The 25,277-nt window shown below is 43.3% G+C and overlaps 1 protein-coding gene across 3 annotated transcripts in view; it reads left to right on the forward strand.

The window, feature by feature from the left end:
* Positions 1-4,401: 4,401 nt before the first annotated feature.
* SKB1 (SHK1 binding protein 1) overlaps positions 4,402-25,277 on the forward strand; it is a 114,971-nt gene continuing 94,095 nt past the window's right edge. For all 3 annotated transcript variants that reach the window (XM_087375574.1, XM_087375573.1, XM_087375575.1), the window contains exons 1-2: positions 4,402-4,644; positions 5,789-5,900. In XM_087375574.1, the coding sequence (XP_087231700.1) occupies positions 4,510-4,644; positions 5,789-5,900 (247 nt within the window). In that variant the 5' untranslated portion in view covers positions 4,402-4,509. The remainder of the gene's footprint in view (positions 4,645-5,788; positions 5,901-25,277) is intronic.

A 25,277-nucleotide genomic window follows, 5' to 3' on the forward strand; every position in this document is an offset into this window, starting at 1 on the left:
AGTTCCCTTGATCCATGATGCCAAACCTATTAGGAAGTAGAGGTTTAGAATGAACCCAAACAATGCTAAGCAAGTCAAAGCTAAGCTAGGTAAGCTCATTCAAGCAAGTTTCATTTAATCTATTAACAGAATTGATTGTCTTTTTCCCATTGTGGTAGTACCATTAGAAAAAAAGAAACTCCGAGTGTGTATGGAGTTAAATGCCTAGACAGACCCTTTTTCTATTCCATTCACAGATGGTATACTTGATTAGGTTGTAGGACATGAGATGTACTCATTCATGGATGGCTATATTGGCTATAACCAGATTTCTATTGCACCAGAAGATCATACTAAAATTGCTTTTATTATTGAAAGGAGTGTGTATGCTATTAAGGTTATGCCCTTTGGACCCAGAAATGCACCTTTTACCTTTTAGAGATTTATGGTTGAAACTTTCAAGGATTACTTGACCAAGTTTATAGCCATTTATTTAGATGATTTTGGTGTTTACTCAGCTATTTCTACTCATTTGCAATATCTGAGTAAATTGTTTGATAATTGCAAACAAGTTGGTATTTCTTTGAATCCAACAAAAAGTGTTTTATGTGTCCAAGTTGATGTATTACTTGGGCATGTCATAGCTAAGGATGGAATTTGAATTGAAATTGGCAAGATCAAATCTATTGATTCTATGCCTGAACTAACCAATTTTACTTATCTATTGTCTTTTATTGGGTTCGTTACGTTCTACCAGCATTTTATTTAGGATTTTGTTAAGATAGCTTCCCCATTATATAAGCTCATGAAGAAGGATGTAAAGTTCTAATGGAATCCCATCCAAGGCTTTCTAGGAATAGAAGCAAAAGTCTTTTGAAGCATCTATGCTCATACAATCGAGATGGGATGTCATGCTTCATATACATGCAGATGCTTTAGGATATGCCATTGGAATTCTTTTAGCTCAACCAAAGGGTAAGATGGATTATCCTATTTACTATGCTAGTAGGCTAATATGATCGAGCCCGAGTGCAATTATAGTATAATTGAGAGAGAAGCTTTGGGTATGGTCTACAGTGTTCACGATTTTTCCTATATCACTTTGTGTTGACCTTAGTTTAACATATGAAAATTTAGAACATTCATAAATGACTTCTCTCTTATAGAAGTGTGTACATACTAGCATTACTTTCTCACATGTGGGATAATGCCCCCTTGCCATATGGCAACATGCTGTTGCCTTCGTAGTTCTAGTCATACCTTGCCTCTATTTTATGGCACCACAACTATGCTTTCCCCTTGATGCACTAATGTATTGGCTGCTCTACGAGGTGGTAGGGTGTGAGTTACAAAATTCCATCACCTCTGCTTAGTGCATACAACATTGCTACTTAACAATACCTCCCTTGGGTGAGGCTTGGGTGCTTGCATGGCTAGTCTCATGTGATAATTGAAAACAAGGTCTACTAATATGGTGACCTTTTTACAATCATGGGCTAAGGTGGTAAGGATTTTTGATATTTTCTTTGCATTAGAGAAGTGAGTTTCTGGAGTTCTTCTTTCTTTTCGATGAAGACTCCTTAGTGTTGACTAAATGCTTCTTCTTTCTTTTCCCTTTCTTGTCCTAGTTGTTGGACTATTCCACCTTCTTGTGAGCTGCTTCTTTGCACTTTGGCTTGAGTCTTGGCTTCTTGATGTGGACTTGATGTAGGAGGAAGCATGTAAGTTGGGGGAGTATGTAGGACAAAGAAAAGGATCTTCATGCATGATGCTTTGTTCTTCATTTCCTCAGATGTTTTTGATGCATCATGTGTGGATTCCATGTTATGTGCTATGGTCACCTCATGAGCTTGTGATGTTGGCTGACATAGGATAGTGATTTGTGCATTCATGCTTTGGATATGTTTTTCCATTTATTGCAAAGGTCTCACCAATTAAGTTCCTTCAATATTGGCAATGTCTAATTGCATACGATGGTTCTAATGTGATGAGCGTATAAAGCAAAAAAATTGAAGATTTTTCCTTTTGGATTACATGCAAATCTTCCTAGATCAAAAGTTATAGCATGTCAAAGTTTTTGATCAAGAAGAAATCAAAATGATGATGTGGCATTGTGATGATTTGGTAGCGTGTATTCACATGCTACTTGCAAAGTGTGCTTAGTAGACACTAAACGTGCCTATGTGGCATTGGATTGCCGCATGGGATGTTGATGTGACACTACCTATGTGGTTGTTGACTAACATGCGATTTGGTTGCCTGTCATGTGTCTTATGACTAGATAGGTAGTACTGATGTGTCTTGTGACTAGATAGGTAGTAGTAATATGGCACGTGCCACATGATAATTTGTGATTGCCTTAACTATTTCTTGTTGGATTTCCTATTTGCCACGTGGACTTAACTTCTCAATATGTGGAGAAGGTTGGCTGTCAAAATGTGGAGTCTGTCATCGATCATCTTCATTGACTATTGCAACTCATCCTCCACCCAAACCAATAGTAGATCAGCAAGAGTCCTATGTGACTCAAAGCAAGCGCTTCATAATTTATTATCGATGATACCAGGTTGAATTGGTAGATGAAAATGTCAAGCATACACTCTTTGTAAAGTTTTATATAAGAAATTGATGCATAGAAGGCAAACGATGTCATTTATCATCTATGTGCCAGTTGTTTGACTAGTAGCATTGGCAAATCAAGTTGTTCAGCATCAACAATTGATCCATTTGTCGAGCCTTTAATATCAATCCATGCAGATCAATCCAACATCTTAACCCAATACTATTCTTCATATTATTGTGATACTAACATCAATAGTTGAGATCACAATTCTTTTTTGAGTTTCCATAATGTTTTCCTTCGCACCCTCTAGAGACTTACAACCAATTATAAAGCATTAAAAAATGTTGCTTTGCTCTAATTTGTGTCCTTGCTTAAGTGATTAATACGTCCATAGCAATCAATTGGCTTTCAAATAAAAAATCAGCTAGCTACCACCTAGAGTGTATAAGAAATAACAACACAACCATAGCCCCAAACAATCCTTTGGAGATGAATTGTTGCTAATTAGAAGGATTATTAATGTTGTCGTTGTACAAAGTTGGTCGGATCTAGTATCGTGCAAAACGACAGAGTCTTCATGTGTGTTTTTTCCTTTCTCTTCCTCTCTAGCTCTATTTGTGAAGGTGCTCCAAGCATTGTGTGCAATGCTGCAACGTGTGCTTAGTTTTAGTCATATGTCTATTGATTATTTAGATAGTTCCAGAAACTTAGAATAGACTATAGAATGGAACAAGAGGTTTTAAAACAATGCAAGGGTGAGGAAGAAAAGAATCACCCAAAGGATCTCTCTCACAAGGAAACAAGAAAAAGAAACATTGACACTTACACACCTAAAAATGTTTCTCACACCCAAGAAGATGAACTCTCACACATTGACTTGCTTCAAACTAAGGGTATAAACATGCTTTGATACCATCTTTGACCACTCAGGGAGGCAGATGAGGGATGGAGGCTATTGGCTAGGCAAAGTGCAGCATTGGGGTAGCCAAACGAGTCTAACAAAAATGGTTGGACTCATTTTGTCACTGAGACATGCTCAAGGCCCTTGGACCCAATCATTGAACCTTCATGTGAAATGAAATGAATGTCCATGCTTGCACCCGAACGCGCGCACATTCGGTTGCCGTGAAAACATGACCTATGAGTTCTTTCATTGGGGACTGTTGGAAATGAATTAATGACTATTTAGAATGTATCATCACAATTGACAACAATCATCTACCTCTTATTAGTTATATTCTTTTTATAATAAATTAATTTATTAAAACAATAAAGGCTATTTGGATTGTTCAAGCTAACACATAAATTAGGTATTGACCACTTGTTTAATTTCAGGTTTCGTAAATGTAGTTGTTGGAGATAATTTTCAAAATTCAAACTTATACGATTTGAACAACGTGTGGGCGCCTAAAAAGAGTCTTGGGCAGTCTTGAATGGGCGCACCCCATTACACTAGCTACCCATCGTGGGTTAAAAAAACTTGAGTGCCCACCCATGGGCACTCCCTTTACACATCGCCCAATGGCCGCTCAACAACGGTTTTGTAAATTGTGAGACCTTGAACACATAGGTGATTGGAAAATTGTAAGAGTGCCCATCGTTGGTGGGCAGCCAAGCTCGGCTATGCATGGAAGGGCTTCTTAAGGGCAGGATGTGGAGGCCACGTGGGGCTGGAAGGTTTGGTTATGGGTAGATGCAAGCCTATTGCCCATCCATCGTGATGTCGTAGTGGCATCTCTTCTCTTAGTATCTAAAGAGCCTCAAAGTCGTTCCCGTTTTTTTTTTTCACAGCGGCCCCACTATCAAGGCTGGACGGGGTCTACAACCGCCAAGGTTTGAGAACCCATTAAAAGCCAATGCCCAAACCACTAGGCCAGAGTGGTTAAAGTTAAGTGTTCTTGAGATCAAGGGTTTTTGCAATAAACGCAAGCTTGCTCTCTAGACTTCCCCCTTCGCGGCAGTTTACAATGCCTCTCGGGCAGAGACCCGGGGATAACAATGAATCTCGATATTGTGGAGTAGAGATCCAGTTCGATGCAGATATACAGACCGCGCTCAGTTACAACCTTTCTGGAGGCTTTGATTTTGTTCTAGCCCCCTTGGTATGCTTTCAATACGCCTTTCCCGGAAACTAGCCCTTGCTTTAGTGAGGCTGTCAAGTCCTGCAATGGACACAAGAGTGCGCCAAACACGTGATACCCCATAACAGATTTCCAGTAGAGGCCAGCTTTTGAGCAGAGTCCTAGTAGACGAGGGCTAGACTCGTGACTTAGTGTGGCATAGTTGCGAGTAAGACACTTGCTATCAAAGAAGATACGTCAGTGAGCCAGTCTTTTGACCCAGCGTATTAAGGTCAATCATCTTCGTGATGCGTATTACTGAGTTATACTTAGCATGGCATACTACGACAATAACACTGCCTCTCTGTGGTGTTGTAATCAAACTCGTATTTACAAAATATAAATCTAGAAATGTTGAACTTGAGATTAATGCCTTTGTCCATTAAGCCAAAAAAGAGAGACCCAACCCAAAAATGGTATTACCTACGCTTCTTTGGATACTTATTATGTTTTTTGTATAATGTTAAGAATAACGTGTAATTCAAACATCATATGCCTCAGTGCTGAGCTGGAAAGGTAGTTGAGAACAAAAAAGGGTTGTTTGCTGAGGGAAAAAGCTGAGCTAGAGGTACATGCTTAGACTTTCTAACGAAGAGTTTATGAATCTCTGTTTCGTATTAGTTTATCTGATGTACATAGCTCGCTTTCTATAAGTATTTGACATTGAATGTGCTGCAAAGTGATGGAATTGTTCCACTTTGGAGAGGACAGGTGCAGACACAAAGGTTTGAAAGTTTGCATTCTTTGAAAGTTGTTACATCATGGGCACATTTGAGAATAATTTAGTTTGAAAGTCAGGTGAGAAGGTTAATTTGCTATTTTTCGCTGTATCTATAAGACTATATCATTGGGAACATTTTCGGTGAACTTGTTTTGAGAATGAATAATCAGCAGAATTCTGTTTTGAAGTGTGTCGATATTTGAGCTCTTGAGAACAGGTAGATGCCTTTTTGGAAATGTCTCTGATCCTAAGACCAGCAAAAAGCGTAGGTGTGGTCAAAAAGTTGTTGAGAAGGATCTAAATCATGCAAGCCATTGCTTTGCTTCCTTTACTTGTGGTGGATTTCGTTATGTTCTATATTTGCCATTGTTAAATTGATTTTTTATATGATGGCTAATTGTGCAGATTGATCCACACTATAGAGCTAGTAAGCAATTATGCAGTACAGCAACAGTGCCACCCTTTGCAGGGTCTGATCTAGTCCTAAGTCCAGCTCAATGGAGTAGCCATGTAGTAGGTATTTTTCTCTCAGTTCTATTTCTAGTCCTTTTGTGAAATGACGCAAGAGAGGAAATTCAGCCCAAAAAAGCATCATCTATTTCTTTAGCGTTTCCTTTTTAGTAAACAATACTATGCACGTCAAGTAGAAGTGCAAAGCAAACATGTCAATGGAGAGAGTGTGAGCTTTTCCCATGTATTTATCAAATTTGTCCACATATAAAGTATAACTGTTTTTGTAGAAACGATACATAAGTGTAAAGGGCCATTTAGCGTTTTATGTTTTAAATAAGAGAGAGAGAGAGAGAGAGAGAGAGAGAGAGTTTCTAGTTTTTTGGAAGATTTTGTTTCTTGACTTGCTTGTTTATTTTTGCTTAGTCACCCGCTTCGTTTCTTCTTTATTTCTTGTTTTCATTCTCTTTTGTTTATTTGATGTATTTTAGTAAGCACTGGGTTTGCCCAAGAGACTCCGCGGGTCTTTAGAAACCCAGTATAGCTACTCATGCTTGGGCACTGATGACGACATGAGTGTTGCTTTGCTTGCTAAGTATGTCTTCCTTTTGTTTTTCATAAAAGTTTTTGTTTACCTCTTTTTTCTTCTCTTTCATTTTCTCTTTTATTTTCTTTGTAGATTTTTGATCTTTAGAACAACAAAAATTCTAAATTTGTATGATTGGACTTATTCTAGTCTTACAAAGGTATATATAACTGTTTTTTGTCCACTTAAAATAGTATCATTTTGCCACAGTGATATGCATGTGTTAGACCTTAAGCATCTATTTAAACAATTGTTTCCAAATTCCATGTTCATTATACTGATGTCTTATAAGTAAATTAAAAAGCATTATGCTAAGGAAGTCTGTTTGATAATTTTGTCGAGTTTAAGAAGTATCTAGGGCCTAACCAAGAGTGGACTGTCTGGGGGTCAAGGCAAGGCTAACCCATGATCTTGGATTGGATTTAGGTTTAGGACGTAGTCTTACCTAGGGTTGAGACCAAATGAGGTTTAGATCTTGTGGATTGGGCTAGTCTAAGAAAGGCATGGCTATTCCAAGGTTAGTAGAGCTAATTAGGGAAAGTGTGGCTTTACGTAAAGCAAATCTACTTTATGCTAACTACTGTAGGCTAGGGCAAGTAATGGAAGCTCAAGAAATGAGGAATGAAGACAAAAACGAGCTTTGTAATGAATTGCTGCAAAACTGGCTGTAGGCTCAAGATAGAGCCAATATAACAAAACCCTAGGGCAAAGTGTCCTAACTGGACTAAGTGCTCTATGTGTCCTAAGTGGTATATGTACTAAGTGTATCAACTGACCTAATTGACTATAACTAGGCCTACAAGGCACATACCAAGGAATGAGTGGCACCTATGGATAGCCCATAGAATGGCCTACAAACCCTCCTCCATGGTATGGGCTGAAGTATCTTGGACACAGCTCAAAATACCTGAATATCTAATGTCATGGTTGCACATGCTCATCCTATAGGGATATAGCAACCTATGATTGTACAAAAGTACAACAGATCAAGTCACAAAAGGTACTAAGTTTAAAGCTTGCCAAAAAGCTTCAAACTTAGGTTGAGGAAGAGCCTTCGTAAAAAGATCTGCCAAGTTGTCTTCAGTGGGAACATAAGACAACTGAATATCACTTGCTGATAATCTCTCTCTGACATAGTGATATTGAACCTCAATATGGTTTATGCGAGCATGGAAAATTGGATTCCGTGCAACAACCAAAGCACTCTGACTATCAGTGAAGATGACGGTAGGAGTAGTCTGACAAGCATGAAGATCTGCAAGTAACTTTTGGAGCCAAACACACTCCATTGTAGCTGTAAAAGCTGCTCTGTACTCAGCTTCACAGCTAGGCGTAGCAACTGTAGTCTGCTTCTTGCTGAACCAAGAAGTACCAAACATGAAACACTGCCCCTATGTACGGGTGTCCGAACAGCCAGCCCAATCACTATCAATGAATCCATGCATAACAAGTGAAGAATCAGCCTCATAAAGGAGGCCCAACTGTTGAGTGTCTGCGAGGTACCTGAAGACATGCTTCACGGCCTGCCAATGGTGTGTAGAGGGGCTGTGCATATATCTGCTCAACTGTGCTGAAGATCGGGTCTAGTATGGCATAAATAAATAAAACAACCAATTGCCCTTTGACAGAGGGTAACATCACATGCATCGCTGCCATCCTCAGAAGAGAAGTGAAAACCAAGCTCTAATGGTGTGGATACTGGCTTGCAATCCCCATACTGAAAATGCTGCAAAGGCTGTCCAATATACTTGGATTGTGACATCAAAATGCCCCCCTCGTTGCTAGCAAATGGAATGCCTAGATAGTAATGCAAAAGACCAAGATCAGACATAGCAAATGCCTTCTGCAAGTCAAGCTTAAAAGCTGCAATTTGCTCAGCATGTTTCCTAGTTACAAGCATGTCATCCACATAGAGTACTAAAATCAGCAAATCTGTCCCACTCTTGCGGATGTAAAGAGTAGCCTCAGTAGGGCTGTTCTGACAGCCAAGTGTAAGCAAATGAGAATATATCCTGGAATGCCAAGCCCAAGGTGCTTGCTTCAATCCATAGGGGGCTTTCTTTAAGCGGCATTCCTTACTTTCAGAACCTTCAACCTCAAAGCGAGGAGGTTGGGAAACATAAACCTCTTCCTGCAAATGCCCATGAAGAAAAGCTGTCTTAATATCAAGCTGATGTACCTCCCAATACAAAGGCAATAACAATGCGGATAGTAGTGATGCTGGAAGTGGGGGAAAAAGTCTCCTCAAAGTCAATGCCTTGCAGCTGAGCATAGTCCTTCGCAACAAGACGGGCTTTGTAACAGATCAGCTTTCCGTTTAATTTTATAAACCCACTTAGTTCCAATGGCATTCTTGCCAGGAGGCAAGTCACATAACTCCCAAGTGTTATTCTGATAGATAGAATCCAATTCAGCTTGCATAGCCTTCAACCAACTTTCATTGTGAAAGGCATCCTTATGGCATAATGGCTCTTCCTTGAATGCTGTAGCAACCAATGCACAAGCAACAATATTAGCATGCTCTTTTCGGATAGCAGCTGGTAGAGGAGTATCCTGTTTGCTGTCTTTTAATGTGTTAGGGAACCAACGGGGGACTTTTTTGGGCTCCTATATTTCAGCTCTCTCTTGGTCAAGAGCCCTGTGCACAATATCTTGATCAAGCTGAGGCATATAAGGCTGTAAAGTGGGCTGAATTTCATGCTGCACATGTGGCTGCAAATGACCACAATAGATGTAGGAGCAACCTCAGACGTGACATCATCATGAGCATCTGACGGAAACAAAGGCATCAAGCTGTCAAAGAGATCTGGAGCATCAACAATGGGCTGTTTTTGATAGTCCAGCAAAGGCGTAGAGGAGGATTAGGGGTTCAATACCATGCCATAAAGCTTGAAGATTATCCACCAAGGGTGCAAGATCTCGACTGACAAAACACTTGCTCGTGCGGGGCTGGTAGAGCTTATAGCCCTTGCTCTCTGAGCTATACCCAATAAAAACGCATTTGACAACTTTATCTAGAGTGACTAGACCACCAGAAACAGAAGTAAGAGCAACTTGCTTTTCACTATATATGATGCATTATTGGCACATGTAACTGTCCCCCCATTAGATGCATGCTCAAGTGAGCAGAATAATTTCCTACAGGAAGTGATGTGCTTGCTAGCACCACTATCAAAGAAGTAGGCATTAGATACATCAGAAATTGTCATGCAGGCATTGTGAACATCATGAGTATCAGGGTTATATTGATACGTAACAAGAAAAGCCCAATGTTGGTCATGTGCAAAATTAGCTGACTCATGTCGATCATCTGGACTAGGAGAACTGTAGGCCATTCTTTGGTGGTTCTAGTGATGCCCTATAGGCCATGGTATGTGCCTTGTAGGCATAAGTGTAGGCACTTATTGTGTTAGTGCCTTCTATGCCACATAGGACACATAGTCCTATGTGACACCTAGGACACTTAGTCCTAGGCCTAGATACAAGTACTTTGTACTTGTGTTTAGTAACCTTATCCATCTATCTAAGTTTACGTGACTATCATCTTCGACTCGTCCTGTACTGCACACACTCTCTCTCTCTCTCTCAATCGTTACTACAGTGGTATCAGAGCAGGTTTTGCTCTAGCCTTCCAGATCTCCTCAGCCCGAGCCTCCATTGCTCATTGGAGTTTTTTCTGCCTTGCTGGTCGACAAGCAGGCGTCGTACAGTTCGTACCTTCCGTACAGCAGGCGTCGTACGGTCGTACCTTCCGTACAGTTCATGCGTCGTGCATTCCTTACGTTAGCAGATCTGCATCGTCGCTGTACATCTGCGTTGAAGGACGTCGTACACCCGTCGGCGCTGTACTGTACTCCGTACTTTGTGTCGTACATCCGCCATACACCCGTACCTACAGTTCGTCATACGTACGGTGCATTCATAGTACTTCTTTACCGTACGCCATTTCGTACCTTCGTCGTACAAGGTACATACGCCGTACGATTGTACCTGCGTAGGAGTACAAGACATTTGCAGATTTGGGGCTACGCCGTACGATTGTACTTGCGTAGGAGTACAAGGTACTTTCACCGTACCTTCAGTCGTCAGCGGTTCGTACCAGCTTCCCGTACTACGTACCTTTAGTGGTATTCCGTACAGCTTCATCTGGGTATTCCGTACAGTACCTTTTTTAGCATTGGCTGGAAACAGGTCCTTGGTCTCACTGCAGTCATCTACAGACATTTGCAGATTTGGGGCTTTTGCAGGACATTGGAAAATTTGGGGTTTTCATTTCCTTTCACCTCTTTTAATTGCAATTTCTTGCAAGAAATTGGAGTTTTGGGATTTGTTCTGCAATTTCTTGTTTAGATTGCAGTACATTGGGTCTGATTGCAGGACATTCAGTTATATTTGCAGGACATTGTGTCAGATTTGCAAACTTTGGGTCACATTTGCGAAATTTCAGCAAGATTTGGGGCTTTTCTGAATTTGCCCTCTTTTTGGCTTATTTGCCCTCAATAAATTTGGGGCTTTTGCCAAATTTGCTGTTTTTGCAGTGAACATTGCCTGTCACAGTCACATTTGGGTCAGATCTGCATTTGCCCTTTGATTTGGGTCAGAAATTTGCAGATATTTGCTGTCATTTTTGGACAGCCAGCTTATTGCAGTGATAGCCTTGAGGCTTTTGGGTTTTCAGGTCTTTTACAAGTTATCACATTTGCTATGGCTGGGAACAATCAAGATTTATTTGGAGTCCTTCGTGAAGATGATAAGTTGGATGGCACCAACTATCCGATGTGGTCTTATCTCATGAAACATATTCTTGTTGCAAAGCATTTGTGGAATATTGTTTCTGGGGCTGATCTGAGGCCAGCCAATCCTTCAGTTATTATTTCTACTGCTGCACCTTCTGCAGGTGGTACTTCTCCTGATGCCTCTTCCTCTAGCACTCCTGCTGTTGCTCTTCCAACTCAAGAACAGTCTAGATGGGATGCAAGAGATGCAAATGCACATTCATGCATTGCTTTATCATGCAAGAGAATCATTATTCCACACATCCGTTCTTGCAGGACAGCAAAGGATGCTTGGGATAAATTGGCTTCTCTATATCAGATTCGCAATGAAGCTCGTGTTGCATATTTGAGAAGGCAATTACAGGAAGTGAATATGAATGAAGGTGAGTCAATGGATGCATATTTGACAAAGGTCAAAGACCTCATGGAACAGCTTGCCAACATTGATGAAGTGGTGCCAAATTCACAGCTTGTCAGTACTACATTGACTGGACTACCAGATACATATCAAGGGTTTGCTACAACCCTTCGATTAGTGGCCATGGGTAATCCAGACCACTATTCTTTTGATCAGCTTGTTACTTTGCTTTTGCAGGAAGAGCAAAGTAGAGCTAACAGACAAGCAATTATTCCTGATCATGCATTTGCTTCACAGCAAACAGGAAGAGGCAAGGCTCCCAAGCCTATGGGCAAGCCAAAATCTGCACACAGCAGCTGCAATTCCTCTACGCATAGCAGTTGCAATTCCTCTCATGCATCTAAAAATACAGCAGATAAGGGAAAGAAGAAAAGATGCAACTATTGTCGCAAGCCTGGACATGACATTTCAGAATGCAGGAAGCGCATTGCTTCGGAGAAAAAGAAAGCAGGATTGACAGCTAATGCCTCACATGCCATTGAATCCCATGAGCCAGCAGATGCTTCACATGCACATGCTCTTCAGGATGATTGGGCATGGGCTGTCCATTGCTCATTTGATCCCGCCAAAGCTGATGCACTTTTTACTTCTAATGATGCTCAGTCCTGGTACTTTGATAGTGGTGCTTCCAAGCATGTCACATCTTGCAGACAGTTGTTTCATTCTTTAGCTGATGCACCTCGAGGGGGGACTGTTACATGTGCCAATAATGCTTCATATGCTGTAAAAGGAGTTGGAGATGTGCAGCTCACATCCATTTCCAGCCATCCTGTCACTCTGACAAATGTTCTTTTTGTGCCTGGAATTGAAGTCAACTTGATTTCAATTTCAGCAATCGCTACTTCAGGTTTCAGAGTAATTTTTGATGGCTACAGATGCCTAGTATATGATCTTCGTGATGACAATGCCATAGTTCTCACTGGCACCTTGCGAAAAGGGCTTTATCACCTTGATCATCATGCAGCTGCACTTTACACCGAAGCATTGGCTATTTCAGATTCACAGCTTGCTGAAACTCATCTGTGGCATGAGAGAATGGGCCATCTCAATTATAGAGCTCTTGCAAAGCTGCATTCACACCAGATGGCTAATGATGTACCTCAGACTCACACAGTTTCTAAACATGTGTGTGAGGGTTGTCTTTTGGGTAAGATGCATCGATTTCCTTTTCAAAAGAATTGTCCAAAACTCTCACAAAGGAAATTGCAGCTAGTACACAGTGATGTCTGTGGCCCAATGAGGACAAATGCCATTGGAGGATACAAGTATTTCATGACTCTCATTGATGATTTCACAAGGTATCGCTGGGTATATCCTTTAAAGGCCAAATCTGAAGTTTTCTTATGCTTTCAGAGATGGCTGAATATGGTTGAGAATGAATCAGGCTGCAAGCTTGTCACCCTCAACACAGATAGGGGGGGCTCTCTCAATCGTTACTACAAGAACCAGATACTGCAAGACCAGACTCTTTCTTCTTCTTTTTAGATGCAATTCTCTTCTTGCATTCAGAAATGTCATGCCCAGGTTTCCAGTTGCATCTCTTTTTCTTCTTCTTATCCCCAGAAGAAGCAACATCACGGGAGTGACCAGCATGTGTCTGAGGGGGTTTACCAGCTGAAACCTTGCCTTTGCCTTTGTTTTGATGCTGGGCAGCAAAGGCTTGATCACTAGCCAAAGAAGCATTGCAGTTTACACGGCTTTGTTCCAGAGAACAACCAGCTGGTCAAAGGAATAATGGTTGGCATTGCCACTAGCAACGAACCTCAATGTAGTAGCAAAGCCTTGATAAGAGTCAGGCAACCCATCAAGGGTATCAGAAACAAGCTGAGAATCAGGCACCGCCTCATCAATTTTAGCCAACTGCTCTTTCAAATCCTTCACACTGGTAAGATAGGCATCCATGTTACCACCCTCTTCAAGCTTCAAGTCCTTCAACTGCTTGCGGAGATAGGCAACCCTCGCCTCATTCCGCACCTGAGATAAGGATGCAAGCTGATCCCACGCTTGCTTTGCTGTCTTGCAAGACCGGATATGAGGGATAATGACCCGTTTCGTTGAAAGAGCAATCAAGGCATGTGCTTTGGCATCACGTCCATCCCACTGAATTTGCTCATGAGTAGGAGGCAAAGTAGTTGTAGTGGAAGATGCAGCTGCACCAGAAGTAGCATTAGACCCATCACCAGATGAGCTTGAGGCAGTACCAGTTGTACCAGAGGCATTACCAGAAGTAGCATTATGAGTAGCCTGACCTCAGTGCCTAAAACAATATTTGGCACCAAAAACATGCCCCATATATAGGCCCACATGGGGTAATTTGTGCCATCAAGCTTGTCTTCAGCCCCAAGCATCCCAAACAAATCATCCTTGCTGCTAGTCATAGTGCTGAAATTCAAGGCAAATGCACCAATTGGCAAGGCAAATGAGAGGAGGGCAACCTCTCAAAATCAAGTGGCAAAATTCTGCTCAAGCTTCAAAGCTTTTCACTGCAAAGGTCTCTGCTTTCTCAAGGTGTACCTGCTGCAAAAATTCCCCAAAAGACAACATGGGGCCTTTCCAAAATGCAAATGAAGCAAAGAAAGGACTGTTTGGCAGAAATTAGAAAGAACCAATGCAAACAAGGCTTACCCAATGATGTAGCCCAAAAACACAGCAGGGAAAAGGCTCCAAATGTGAGCAGAGGGATTCACCCTTGAAGGAGAGGTGAAAAGGACAGAAAATGGTAGTGAGAGATGCCAAGAGAAGGCTGGAAATGAGAGTTACAGCAAGAGAAAGTGCTCCCACGAGGAGGTGAACACTTCCAAATGAGAGGAGGGTGATCCAATGGAGGGAAACTCGCGGCCCGAGGTAAAGGGAAGCCAAATGAAGATAAATGGGCTCAAGGAGGGACCCCCGGATCGCAGCAGCAAGCTCCAAACCCTAACTTTTGTGGTTGTAGGCACTTAAAAATGCAGCAATCGGCCCCAAAGCAGAAAATTGGATGAAATAGAGCTTGAGGACGCAGTCATGCTTCACGAGGCAGCTCTAAAATTCACACATGTGTTTAAATTGGCTGCTACAAGCCTGAAAACAGCTCCGAAATCACCCCGTACAGCTCCGTACAACTTGAACTGTGCAGTAAATGCGCCGTACAGTTGTTCGTATAGATGTATGACTCACAGTGTGGAGATGACAGCAATAAATGAGCCATACTTAGCTGGAGCAAGCTGGAACCGATCGAAAATGCTGAGGAAATGCCCAAAAACAGCAGCAAATGCATACATGTGAGGTGCCTTGGCTGGAGGAGCCCCAAAAACATGTTTTGCAGCGATGGAATTGCTCGAAACAGCCCCGAACCGCTTCACCTTGCTGCAAATGCCTTGAAATGAACCAACCAGTAGAGAGCTCAATTGGCTGCCAAATAGCTTGAACAAGCTGCCAATGGCTGAGGGAATGGATCCCCAGCTTGCTCTGATGCCACTGTAGGCTAGGGCAAGCAATGGAAGCTCAAGAAATGAGGGAATGAAAACAAAAACGAGCTGCCGTAATGAATTGCTGCAAAACTGAGTGTACGCTCAAGAGAGCCAATATAACAAAACTCTAGGGCGAGGTGCCCTACCTGGACGAAGTGTCCTATGTGTTCGAAGCGGTACATGTACTAACTGTACCAAGTGACTGTAACTAGGCCTACAAGGCACATACCAAGGAATGAGTGGCACCTATGGATAGCCCATAGAATGGCCTACAACTACTGAAGGTAGCTAGTGCTAAGCCCATAAGTATGAGGCAAGGGCTTAGTGTTCAGTGTCTGAGGAGTTGGAGCCTCCTTTTGGGACGTAGACCTATTGACAGTGAGTGGCAGGTAGGGGGAAGAAGCATTGGTATGGAACACATGTTTTGCCCTTGAGGTTGGCCAGCCTCCCCCGGTGGTCTAGACCTCAGTCTCGGGAGTGGCTCGGTGCATTGAACCTATGGCTTGGAGGTGAGTTGCTAAACCCCTATGGGTGTTTTGTGGGATCGTCCCATGGTTTCAAGGACTTTGACTTGGAGTTGTACCCAGACTTGTACATAACCTGCTCGGGGGTATTTCACAATGGGATTGACAACATCTTCATGAGATTGAAATTGCACTATGTTGTGTTTTTAGAGGATGAATTTGGGAATGTTCTTGGATTCATCTAGGTATATAACATCTTGGGCACCTCCACCTAAGGTGAAGAAGAGTTGTGAAGGTGGAAGGTTGATGGGAAGGAGGATGCCTTTAAGTCAAAAGACATAGGAAAGATAGTAGCAAAGGGGATTGAGGAGGGAGGCCTTTACAAAATCATAGCTTCTTACTCGAAGATCAAGCAAGGTAGGTTTGGGCACATTTCGCTACAACACTCTCTCAGAGAGGTAGAAAATCAATTTTGGTGAATGGATTTCCACATATCATATGTATCTTGTATGTGTGCCAAGCTTACATGAAGGTAAGGAATATTGGAAGATAACGATGAGGAGATTGCAATGGCAAGGCGATGAGGAGTGTCGATGCAAAGGACAATTATGGATGCCAACCATGGAGGTAGAGAAGGGGTCCATCCTAAATGAATCACACTTGGGATTCGGTTGACAAGTTGTGGAATGAAAGATTATTGCATCAAGTGGGTTTTTCTTAGATCTTAGACTTTCTCAATCTTCCGTAGGGTTAGAGCTTGATATATATGAGAAACGTGAACAACTTGAATATAGTGGTTTACACATTATAAAAATGCTTCACATTGACTGAAACATTTCTGATTTGGCAAAATATGGAGTCATTTCTTCCCAATTACATAGATTTTCTTGCCTTCGTACAAATAAGGAGTCTTTCATCACTCAACGTAGTAATTTGATCACTTTACTAATACACAAGAGGTATAATCCAAGAAAAACAATGAAAAAAGTATGCACAATCGTAGATATGAAGTCTTTTATCTATTGTGTATCAGCCTTAGGCATGTTTAGAATGATTGAACATAAGCTGAAAACAAAAAGCGGGAAAGTGGTACATAAGTGTAAGGGGTCCATTTAGTTTTTTATGTTTTAAATGTGTGTGTGAGAGAGAGAGAGAGAGAGAGAGAGAGAGAGAGTTTATCCTTGTTTTTTGGAAGATTTTGTTTCTTGATTTACTTAGTCAGAGAGTTTATTCTTGTTTTTTGGAAGATTTTGTTTCTTGATTTGCTTAGTCACCTTCTTCCTTTCTTCTTTGTTTCTTGTTTTTTTTCTGTTTTGTTTTTCTGACGTATTTTAGTAAGCATTGGGTTTGCCCAAGAGACTTCGCCGGTGTTTAGAAGCCCAATATAGCTGCTTATGCTTGGGCATTGATGATGACATAAGTGTTGCTTTGCTTGGTAAGTATGTCTTCCTTTTGTTTTTCAAAAAGTTTTTGTTACCTCTTTTTTATTCTCTTTTGTTTTCTGTTTTATTTTATGTGTAGATTTTTGGACTTTAGAACAAAAAAAATCTAAAATTGTATAATTGGATATATTCTAGTCTTACAAAGGTATATATAAATGATTGAAATGACACACACACTACCCTCTCTATGTTTTGGCCTCATTTTCCATTTGTATGTTCAATTTGGGAATTACTGCTAGTCTCATTGCATGACATATGTGGCGATTAGGCGTACAACACCTATAGTGGGACTCAAAATTTTGCCCCATAGTCACTTGGTGTTATCTTGCTTGACATTATTTACACCTTCATGGTCATGGGTAGGATTCAAGGCTCCTCCTATGTTGTCGTAGCCAAGAGAACATCTTTCATGAGAGATGGGACCATTGCTTGTATTTCACATATATTGTCACACAGCCTTTGTGGCATTGCCACTCTCTAGATTTGTTGTGACAGCCTCATTTCTATTCTGCATGATTTTACGAGGTATACTTAATAAAAGGTTCACTCTTTTGCACGCCCGAACCCCCCCCCCCAAAAAAAAAAAAAAGGGGAGAAGAAAAAAAGAAAAAAGGGCAAAACAGGAAACAAACCATAAATTCTCCTGATAGAGGGAACAAGATGGGGGCCCTCCAATTGGGAATTTGATATATAATGGAAGATACAAGTGACTATAGCTGGAAAAGAGGACAATCCTTCTCAACTAACAAACGTTAAGAATTAGAAGCCTTTCATTGTAATAATTGACATTGAGGGAATGTATGTTCGCTTGACTATCTAAGATTTTAACTCATGAACATGTAGGAGGGAACACATTTGACTAGTAGAAAGTTCAGTAAGGTTCAGGAAGTCCAATCAACATTAACTTCAAGAACTTCAAAGAGGAGAATCATCTCAAATACCATTGTGATTTTAGAGGCCATTGTTACGTTGTCTATTCCAGTTTGTGATTTATAATAGAAGTGTCCAATTATTACTCCAATAATTGCGATTTGGTGAAAATAGCGGTCGAGGGGAACCGATTTGAAGCAAAGGCTTTACGTGGTCTAGAAAACTGTAGAACAGGGCTGCAAATTGGGATTGTTGGTTTTCAACCTTGTGAGTGACTATCATGAGATTGAAACTGCACTATGTTGTGTTTTTAGAGGATGAGTTTGGGAATGTTCCTAGATTCATCTAGGTATATGGGATTGTTGGTTCTTGATAGGTTTAAGGGATGTCGGAAGCAAAAAACAGCATGAAACTTCAATGAACTTTCTTCAATAGTGGTACACATAGGTTGTCATAAGCTTCCCATGTCTTACAGACCTGAATGGCAGCTGATATAATGGTTGTTGGAAAAGATTTAGGGAAAAAACGTTGGTAGGAAGCTAGGATGGGATGCTTTCATGTGTCCAACATGCAAAACGTCATGCTTGGATACACATTCTTGGCCCATAGTGGACACAGATGAGGTGTGGTTACCTTATCCAATAAGGCTACTATAGTAGAGAGTGGAATTGAGCTTCCCCTTGAAAGGAGTACTATTGGATAAACTTTTGAACAAAGGTCCATCCCTATGCGATAGGCATCTTCCCATTTAGACCTACCCTTAGCCTATGACCCATGCATCTACCATTTAATACACTCTAATGCACCCTTCCCTTTCCTATTACTCTGGGACCTAGACAGGTGGGTGCACATCTTTATTAGTAATCATTGGCCAATGTTACATAGGAGTGGCCCGAACCCGTGTCCCTCTTGAAAGGGGCATGGTATCGTCCTCGGATCTCATAGTAGTTGTGGCAAATGCATAGGAAGTGCTTCTCTATCTCCATCTTTGCCAATGTGCATAGTCTGCAAATCCGCAGCTTGATGGCAATCCTTAGTGCGTATGAGAACCGTCTATCCTACAGATACTGGGGCTTGCTAATCACTCCATCCTCTGACACTTTCAGGAAGTGGTCCTAGTAGCATTAAATCTCAGTGGGGAACTCTTGGTTCCTAGCCCAAGTCCGTGATGTGTAGAGCTAGAGTAGATCCAACAATATGATACAGTTGCTCTCATCTCGTGGGATGAGGATGGACGTGGCATCCAGGCTGTACTAAAAGGGGGAAGGCAGTCCATCTGAACACCATTGCATACGTAGCTGTGCGAACTCCACTCTTAGCTAGTCGTTTGGATGACTTTAATGACAATTTTGGCAGCCTCCAACTAGGTAAGGCCCATACTCTGTGAAGATATGTCAGTGTCTAAAAGATGGCATCATGCTGAAGTGGTGTCATAGCGAACTGTGCTTGTATGATCCGATATGGGATAGAGGGCTTATCCAAATCATCCTGGACTTCATAGTCACTTGTAGCCTCTCGAATCTCTGCCATTCGTTTGCCGATAGGTCGCTTGCCCAAAAGGGCGCTGCATACATGGTTGTGGGCCTCACACGTGTGTCAAAAAGCCATCCCTTCATCGATGGTCTTAGAAGTGTGCTTGAAAGCATTGCTGCTCTAGTCGAGCCAAAGCTCTCGGCCCTCGTGTGAGTTGTGCTCTGGCTACATGAGTCATCTTGAAAGCTGGCCCCATGAAGCCTGTCCTGAGGTAGGTGTATGACTATATGACTTCAATGGCTTCTCCTTTTGCTTAATGCAAGTAAGACCTTCATTAGGCCCTCGTTCTTTGTGCAACATGATGAATTCCAGAAACTCGAGAGTATAGGTTTAGGTCATTGTGTGGTCATTATACTGGTAAAAAAATTTCAAAAGCTTCGTGGAAGCATCCGCAGGAGGAGACATGGTCTTTGATGCCACTTTTTAGTTTTAGCAAGTTTGTTCTAGTTTTAGGAAGACTATCACTAGATTGAAACTGCCTATGTGTTCCTTGCTTGCTACAATTAGAGCATTATCGAAAAATGTCCACATGTAGCAGGGTTCCCAATATAGTTAGGATTTTTTGAAACGAACAATTTTCTAGGAGCTCTTCTTCTTGAATAGTCTTTTGGTTGAGGTTCTCTATATATTTTTTGAACAAACTTGTTTTGGTTCAAGGAGGTGACATCACTATGTGAGCCTTAAGTGGGATGATGGCTGTAGTCGTGCTGCCAAAGATGTCAAGGACAAGCTCATCGTACGTAAGCTCAAAGAACCCCTATTGATCTGGAGGAATGGCTTACAGAGATGGAAGACTACTTCCATTTCTATCCCATGAAATGTCTGGATTTTGACAAGTCTACCTGTCCACTATAGCCAGACTATAGAGCAGATTCCTGAAGTTTATCTTGATAGGAACAAATCCTGATGAGTGTAGTTCCCCTCAAAAGTGTAATTTCTTCCCATCGAAGCAAGGTTTTAGCCACATGGTGAAACATTCCGTAGGATGCTCTCTTGTCTAAATGTCCACAATGGCCAGACAAGAGATCAACATGAAGAAGGTTTTACTAGGTGTACTTCTCTAAAAAACTTTTGCCACAAGGTCAAAACTTTGTCACATTCTTTTTCAAAAGGATAGGGACCCTATGTTTTTGCCTTATGGCAAATACTTTGGTGGATGTACTCACACATACAACAAGAACTTGAAGGAGGTTTGACCTTGTGGCCAAATCTTCATGATGGCCAAAGTTTCTTGAATTGTTAGGGTTTTGACAAGGTCTAAATGTTCAAAAATTGCAAGACAAGAGAGCAACATGAAGAAGGTTTCACAAGGTGGCCAAAACCTTGCTTTGATAACGAAGACTGGATCATTTTTGTTGATATGCATTTGCAGGACGATGCCGCACTTGGTGGTGCTACATGCAAAATTCACCAAATAGATCCACCATTTAGGATCAAATAAAAAACCTCATGGTGACTTCTTTTGCTCCCTGCTCACCTCGGATAAATACGTGGCTGATTTGCTTTTGTTCCCTGCTCACCTCGGAGAAATACGTGGCTGATTTTTATGCATTATCCCACATTGGCATGTCCAGGAGTACTACAGCTTTTATGGCAGCAGATGGAGCTCTTAGATCAGATGTGTAAGCCCACACTGCATCATTGAGAGGGGGTGTTGGGATATATGGCTCCTTATGAGCCTTATGTGAGGACAACATGAGGGCAGGACACCTGCTGCAAGCAAAGGGTAGATAGGGTTGCCACGTGGGCATGTGTTGGAGATGCTATGTGGGCAGATCTGAGAGAAAGAAAAGAAAGATATATTAACGTCCGCGGGAGGCCTCGCGGGCCTATGGGACAAAGTACGGAATCAAGTAGCTCATATAGACCACTGTGGGCCGGGGCAAAGGGCTCACTAAGGCCCTTGCTGAGTACTAAGATACTATACTAGTACAAAATAGAATAGCAAAGCTCTTTGATGAGATGCAAAGAGCTCACGTATTTGCATCTGTCGGGATGTCTCCCGTGGTGGTGGAGGACGTGGTCTCCTCGATCTCTGGATCTGATGGGCTATGTCAAGAGTGATGCCTCACCTTGGTCGATCTCCCCTAAGGAGAGCTGAGATAGGCCGAACCTCAATCGTGTGTGCTCATGTCATCTGTTGCGCCGTGTACGGTGTCTGTGTCCCTCGTCTGGCAGTGCTGTGTTGGCTACCTCCGTTGATCCATATATCTCTCATGTCGACTAGCTCCTCCGTCCCCAAGTGCCCTGGGGCCGAGTCAGATGCATAGAATTTTGTGACTTGTCTTTGCGCTCGGTCTACCTCGGTACCCTGTGGTGCGGTGGTTCCATCCTCTTGCTCTCTGATATGTCGTAGGAGTATCTCCCTGTGTCGCCGCATCTCCATCAGGTAGAGCCCAATGCAGACCTGGTCCTGGAAGTGGATCAGTCGTGAGAGTGAGCCAAAGCTGTATCCCTCGGATCTCATAGTAGGCTGGGCAGACACACAGAAAGTGGTCCTCTCTCTCGACCGTCCCATCGTGCACAACCTGCAAGTCCGTTGCTCTTTGGGTATGCGTGCAACTCTCCTTGTCTCAATCCTCAGCTGATGGGATGAGACCCGCATCTGTCTGATGGCAATCCTCAGTGCGTGTGAGACTCCTCTGTCCTTCAGATATTCAGGTCTGATGATGAGCCCGTCTTCCGATACTCTCAAAAAGTGGTCATAGTAGAGCTGGGTCTTGGTGGGGAACTCCTGGTCCACCCCCCCTAGTGCGAGATGTGTGGAGTTGGAGGAGATTTAACCGTATGATGCGGTTAATCTCATCTCGTGGGATCGACTCGGGCGGTGCATCCATGCTATACTAAAACGGGGGAAGCCGATCCATCTGAATCCCGTGATTGGCGAACCATGCGGTGGTGCGTGCAAACCATGTTGTACCTGCCCCACTCTCAGATAGTTGTATGGAGGACTCTAGTGCCAGTCTCGGAAGTCTCTCACGAGGTATGTCCCTTACTCTGTGGAGGAAGGTCATTGTCTGAAAGATGGCATCAACCTGGAGAGGGGTCATGGCAAATTCTGCCTGTACTATCTGATGGGGGACCGAGGGCTTACTCCGAATCATCCTGGAGCCCATAATCACCTGCAGTCGCTTGAATCTCTTCCACTATGCTGTTGAAATATCACACCCCCAAAACGGTGCCGCATACATGGCGGTCGGCCTCACTAGACTGTCAAAAAGCCAACACTTAGTCGGTGGATCCTAGAAGTGCGGCTGGAAGCACTGTCGCTCTAGTCGGGCCAAGGCACCATGCCCTCGTGTGAGTCGTGCTTTGGTTGCGTGGGTCATCGTGAAAACTGGCCCTGTGAAGATTGCACCCAAGTATGTGTAGGACTGCACAATCCCCACTGGTGACTCTGGTATGTAAAGCTATGTCGGTGAAGCACTGTGTAGGAGGTGTTGAAGATCATGACCTTGGTCTTCCCAAGGTTAACCATCAGGTCTCTCTCTTTGCAGAACACCTCTAGGGCATCTAGATGTCTCTGTAGTTCCTCTGCCAAAGATGACAGGAGGACTATGTCACCCGCACATAGTAGAATCTGTATCATCAAGGCCGCTAGTGGTGCCCCCTCGCCTCCTAGGCGGTCTATGAAAGATGTAATCTCATCAATGTAGAGTCCGAAGAGAGTCGGTGAGAGAGGGCACCCCTGCTTTACTCCGATCGTGCTTTTAGTCTAGTCTGATAGGCCTCCTGGGGCACGAACTCTCCCTCTAACAGACTCGTATAGGCTCACCCCTCCCCAGATCAGAACCTCTGGAATGTGCATATCATGTAGTCTCTTGATCATGCAGGATCGTGGGACAGTGTCGAAGGCCTTTCAAAAGTCTACAAAACAAGCGTAGACTTTATGGCGTCTCAACCTCTCCTCCTCAATGATAGCCGTCAAGGTGAAGATGTGGAGTGCTGTCTCCAGAAGCCTGCCTGCCCTAGAGCACGTTGCCCATCTGCCTCTGTATGACTGCTGATCTCTCTCTCTAGTATCGATCCATAAATCTTGGCCAGCGTGTGGCCAATCATGAGAGTGCGATAGTTCCCAGTATCCATGGGGTCGCTTGCTTTGTGTATCGGTACTATGGTGGTGGTACTCCATGAGGGTGGGAAGCCGTGACATAAGGCGTGGTTGAACATCTGTGCTAGTACCGGAGCCAAGACCTCTTGTCCATGATCAAAGTGCTCAGTCCGTAGTCCCTCATGGTCGTGTGCTCTCCGGTTATGAAGCCGACTGAGTGCAGCCCGCACATTCGGTGCAGTGAACAAGTGGCAAGTGGTAGGCCGGGGCATAGTGGACATATCAGGTGGTGCCCGCATCGGGACATCATAAAGAGAGCATGCATAAGTGTGCCAAACACCTAGGTCTTTGATGGGTATAGGTGGCTTCCCCTTCGATGGCATCTTCCCTAGTGAGGCACGTGCAGATCGAGTCGTGGGGAAAGACCTGATGGCTGCGTCCCTGACTACGAAAGGGTGTCTGAGGCGTGGGTGAGGTCTACAGCATCTCCAAGTAGTAGGGCTGGAAGTCCCTTCGCCAAGTTGCTCACATAGATGGGGTCCAGGGCGCGATCAAAGTGAACCTGTACACGAGTGGGCGCGGGGGGGACCCTCTCTGTGGCTGGCATAGTGGTAGAGATACAAAAGGCTAGGTACGAGTGATCAGCTTCGAGTGGGGGAGGGGGCACAATGGAGTCGTATATCCATGAGGTAAAGGTCAGGGGACCCAAGAGGTAGTCCACTGTGCTTGTCCCTACGCCATGCGGGAAACAAGTGAGACCACCGGATGATGGCCATCTCTGTAGACCATTATAAATGATCAAATCATGAACAGCCCCTAGCTCAAGTAGATGCCGTCCATACTCTTTTACCTGTGGTGCATCTGCAGAATGTCTCACTATCCCCAGCTCAGCTGCATCTAGTTATGGTACTATGAGGGAATCTGATGCAAAGTCCAGTAGGCCCACCTGCCTATTAGCTGTGCGTGCCTTGAAGTCACCAAAAAGAAGGATGTCCCCTTGCCTGGAGAATTCGGTGATATCATCCTGAATCGACTCATATCGAATGTGCCCTTTTGTGGTGACCTCACGTGCATAGGATGAGGTATCTGGAGGGAAATAGCACACTGCTATAAGAATCGGTCGTGCGCCTGGTAGCTGGACTTGTATCCACATGTGTTGCGCATGCTCCTCTTCGTGCCACTGATATGAGAGGTCTCATGTGTGATCTAAAGAGGATAGCCACTCCCCCCGAACCTTGCACACCAGTGTCTCTCCTCGTCTCCTTCTTATGAGATGACTCCCATGTATATCTTGTCACGGTGGGCAATCCTCTCTCGGGGCTCTCATCAGTGTAGAAGACCATATCTCTGTCAGTGTATGTCTCCAAGAAACCACCTGGATCAGACCAGAGTGTGCCATTGGAATTCCACACTGCAAGTGTCAGTCCACTCTGTCCCCCTCTGGTCCGGCACCGTCACAATTCACCCTCCTCTTTCTCTTCCTTTCCTTCCTTCTACCCCCGGTCCTGATCTCCTCTCTCTCGGATGATCACTCTACCATCTCTGTATGCAGCCCATTTCCCTACTTCTCTTGCTGCCATGACGTGTACCATACTTTCCCGCTGGTGTTCTTGCTGCAGGAGGGTGAGGTCATCGTCCAGGTAGATCCGGGTTCCTTTCAAGGTCACCCTTGTGCTCATGAGGGTCTTCCTATCCATGGCTGTTCGTAGCTTCATCACAAGTGGCCTTGTGGGTGCATCGGGCTTACCAACTCTCCAAGCTGTCTCACATGTCAGGTTCACACCCATTTTGGTGAACAATGCATTTGCATCTGCCATAGGGCTATCTCCTACTGTGAGGCCTCGGACTAAGACATT

The sequence above is a fragment of the Dipteris shenzhenensis genome, chromosome 6, assembly GCF_047967505.1.
Source record: "Dipteris shenzhenensis isolate YYH24624 ecotype China chromosome 6, Dip_SZ_1.0, whole genome shotgun sequence".
NCBI lineage: Eukaryota > Viridiplantae > Streptophyta > Polypodiopsida > Gleicheniales > Dipteridaceae > Dipteris > Dipteris shenzhenensis.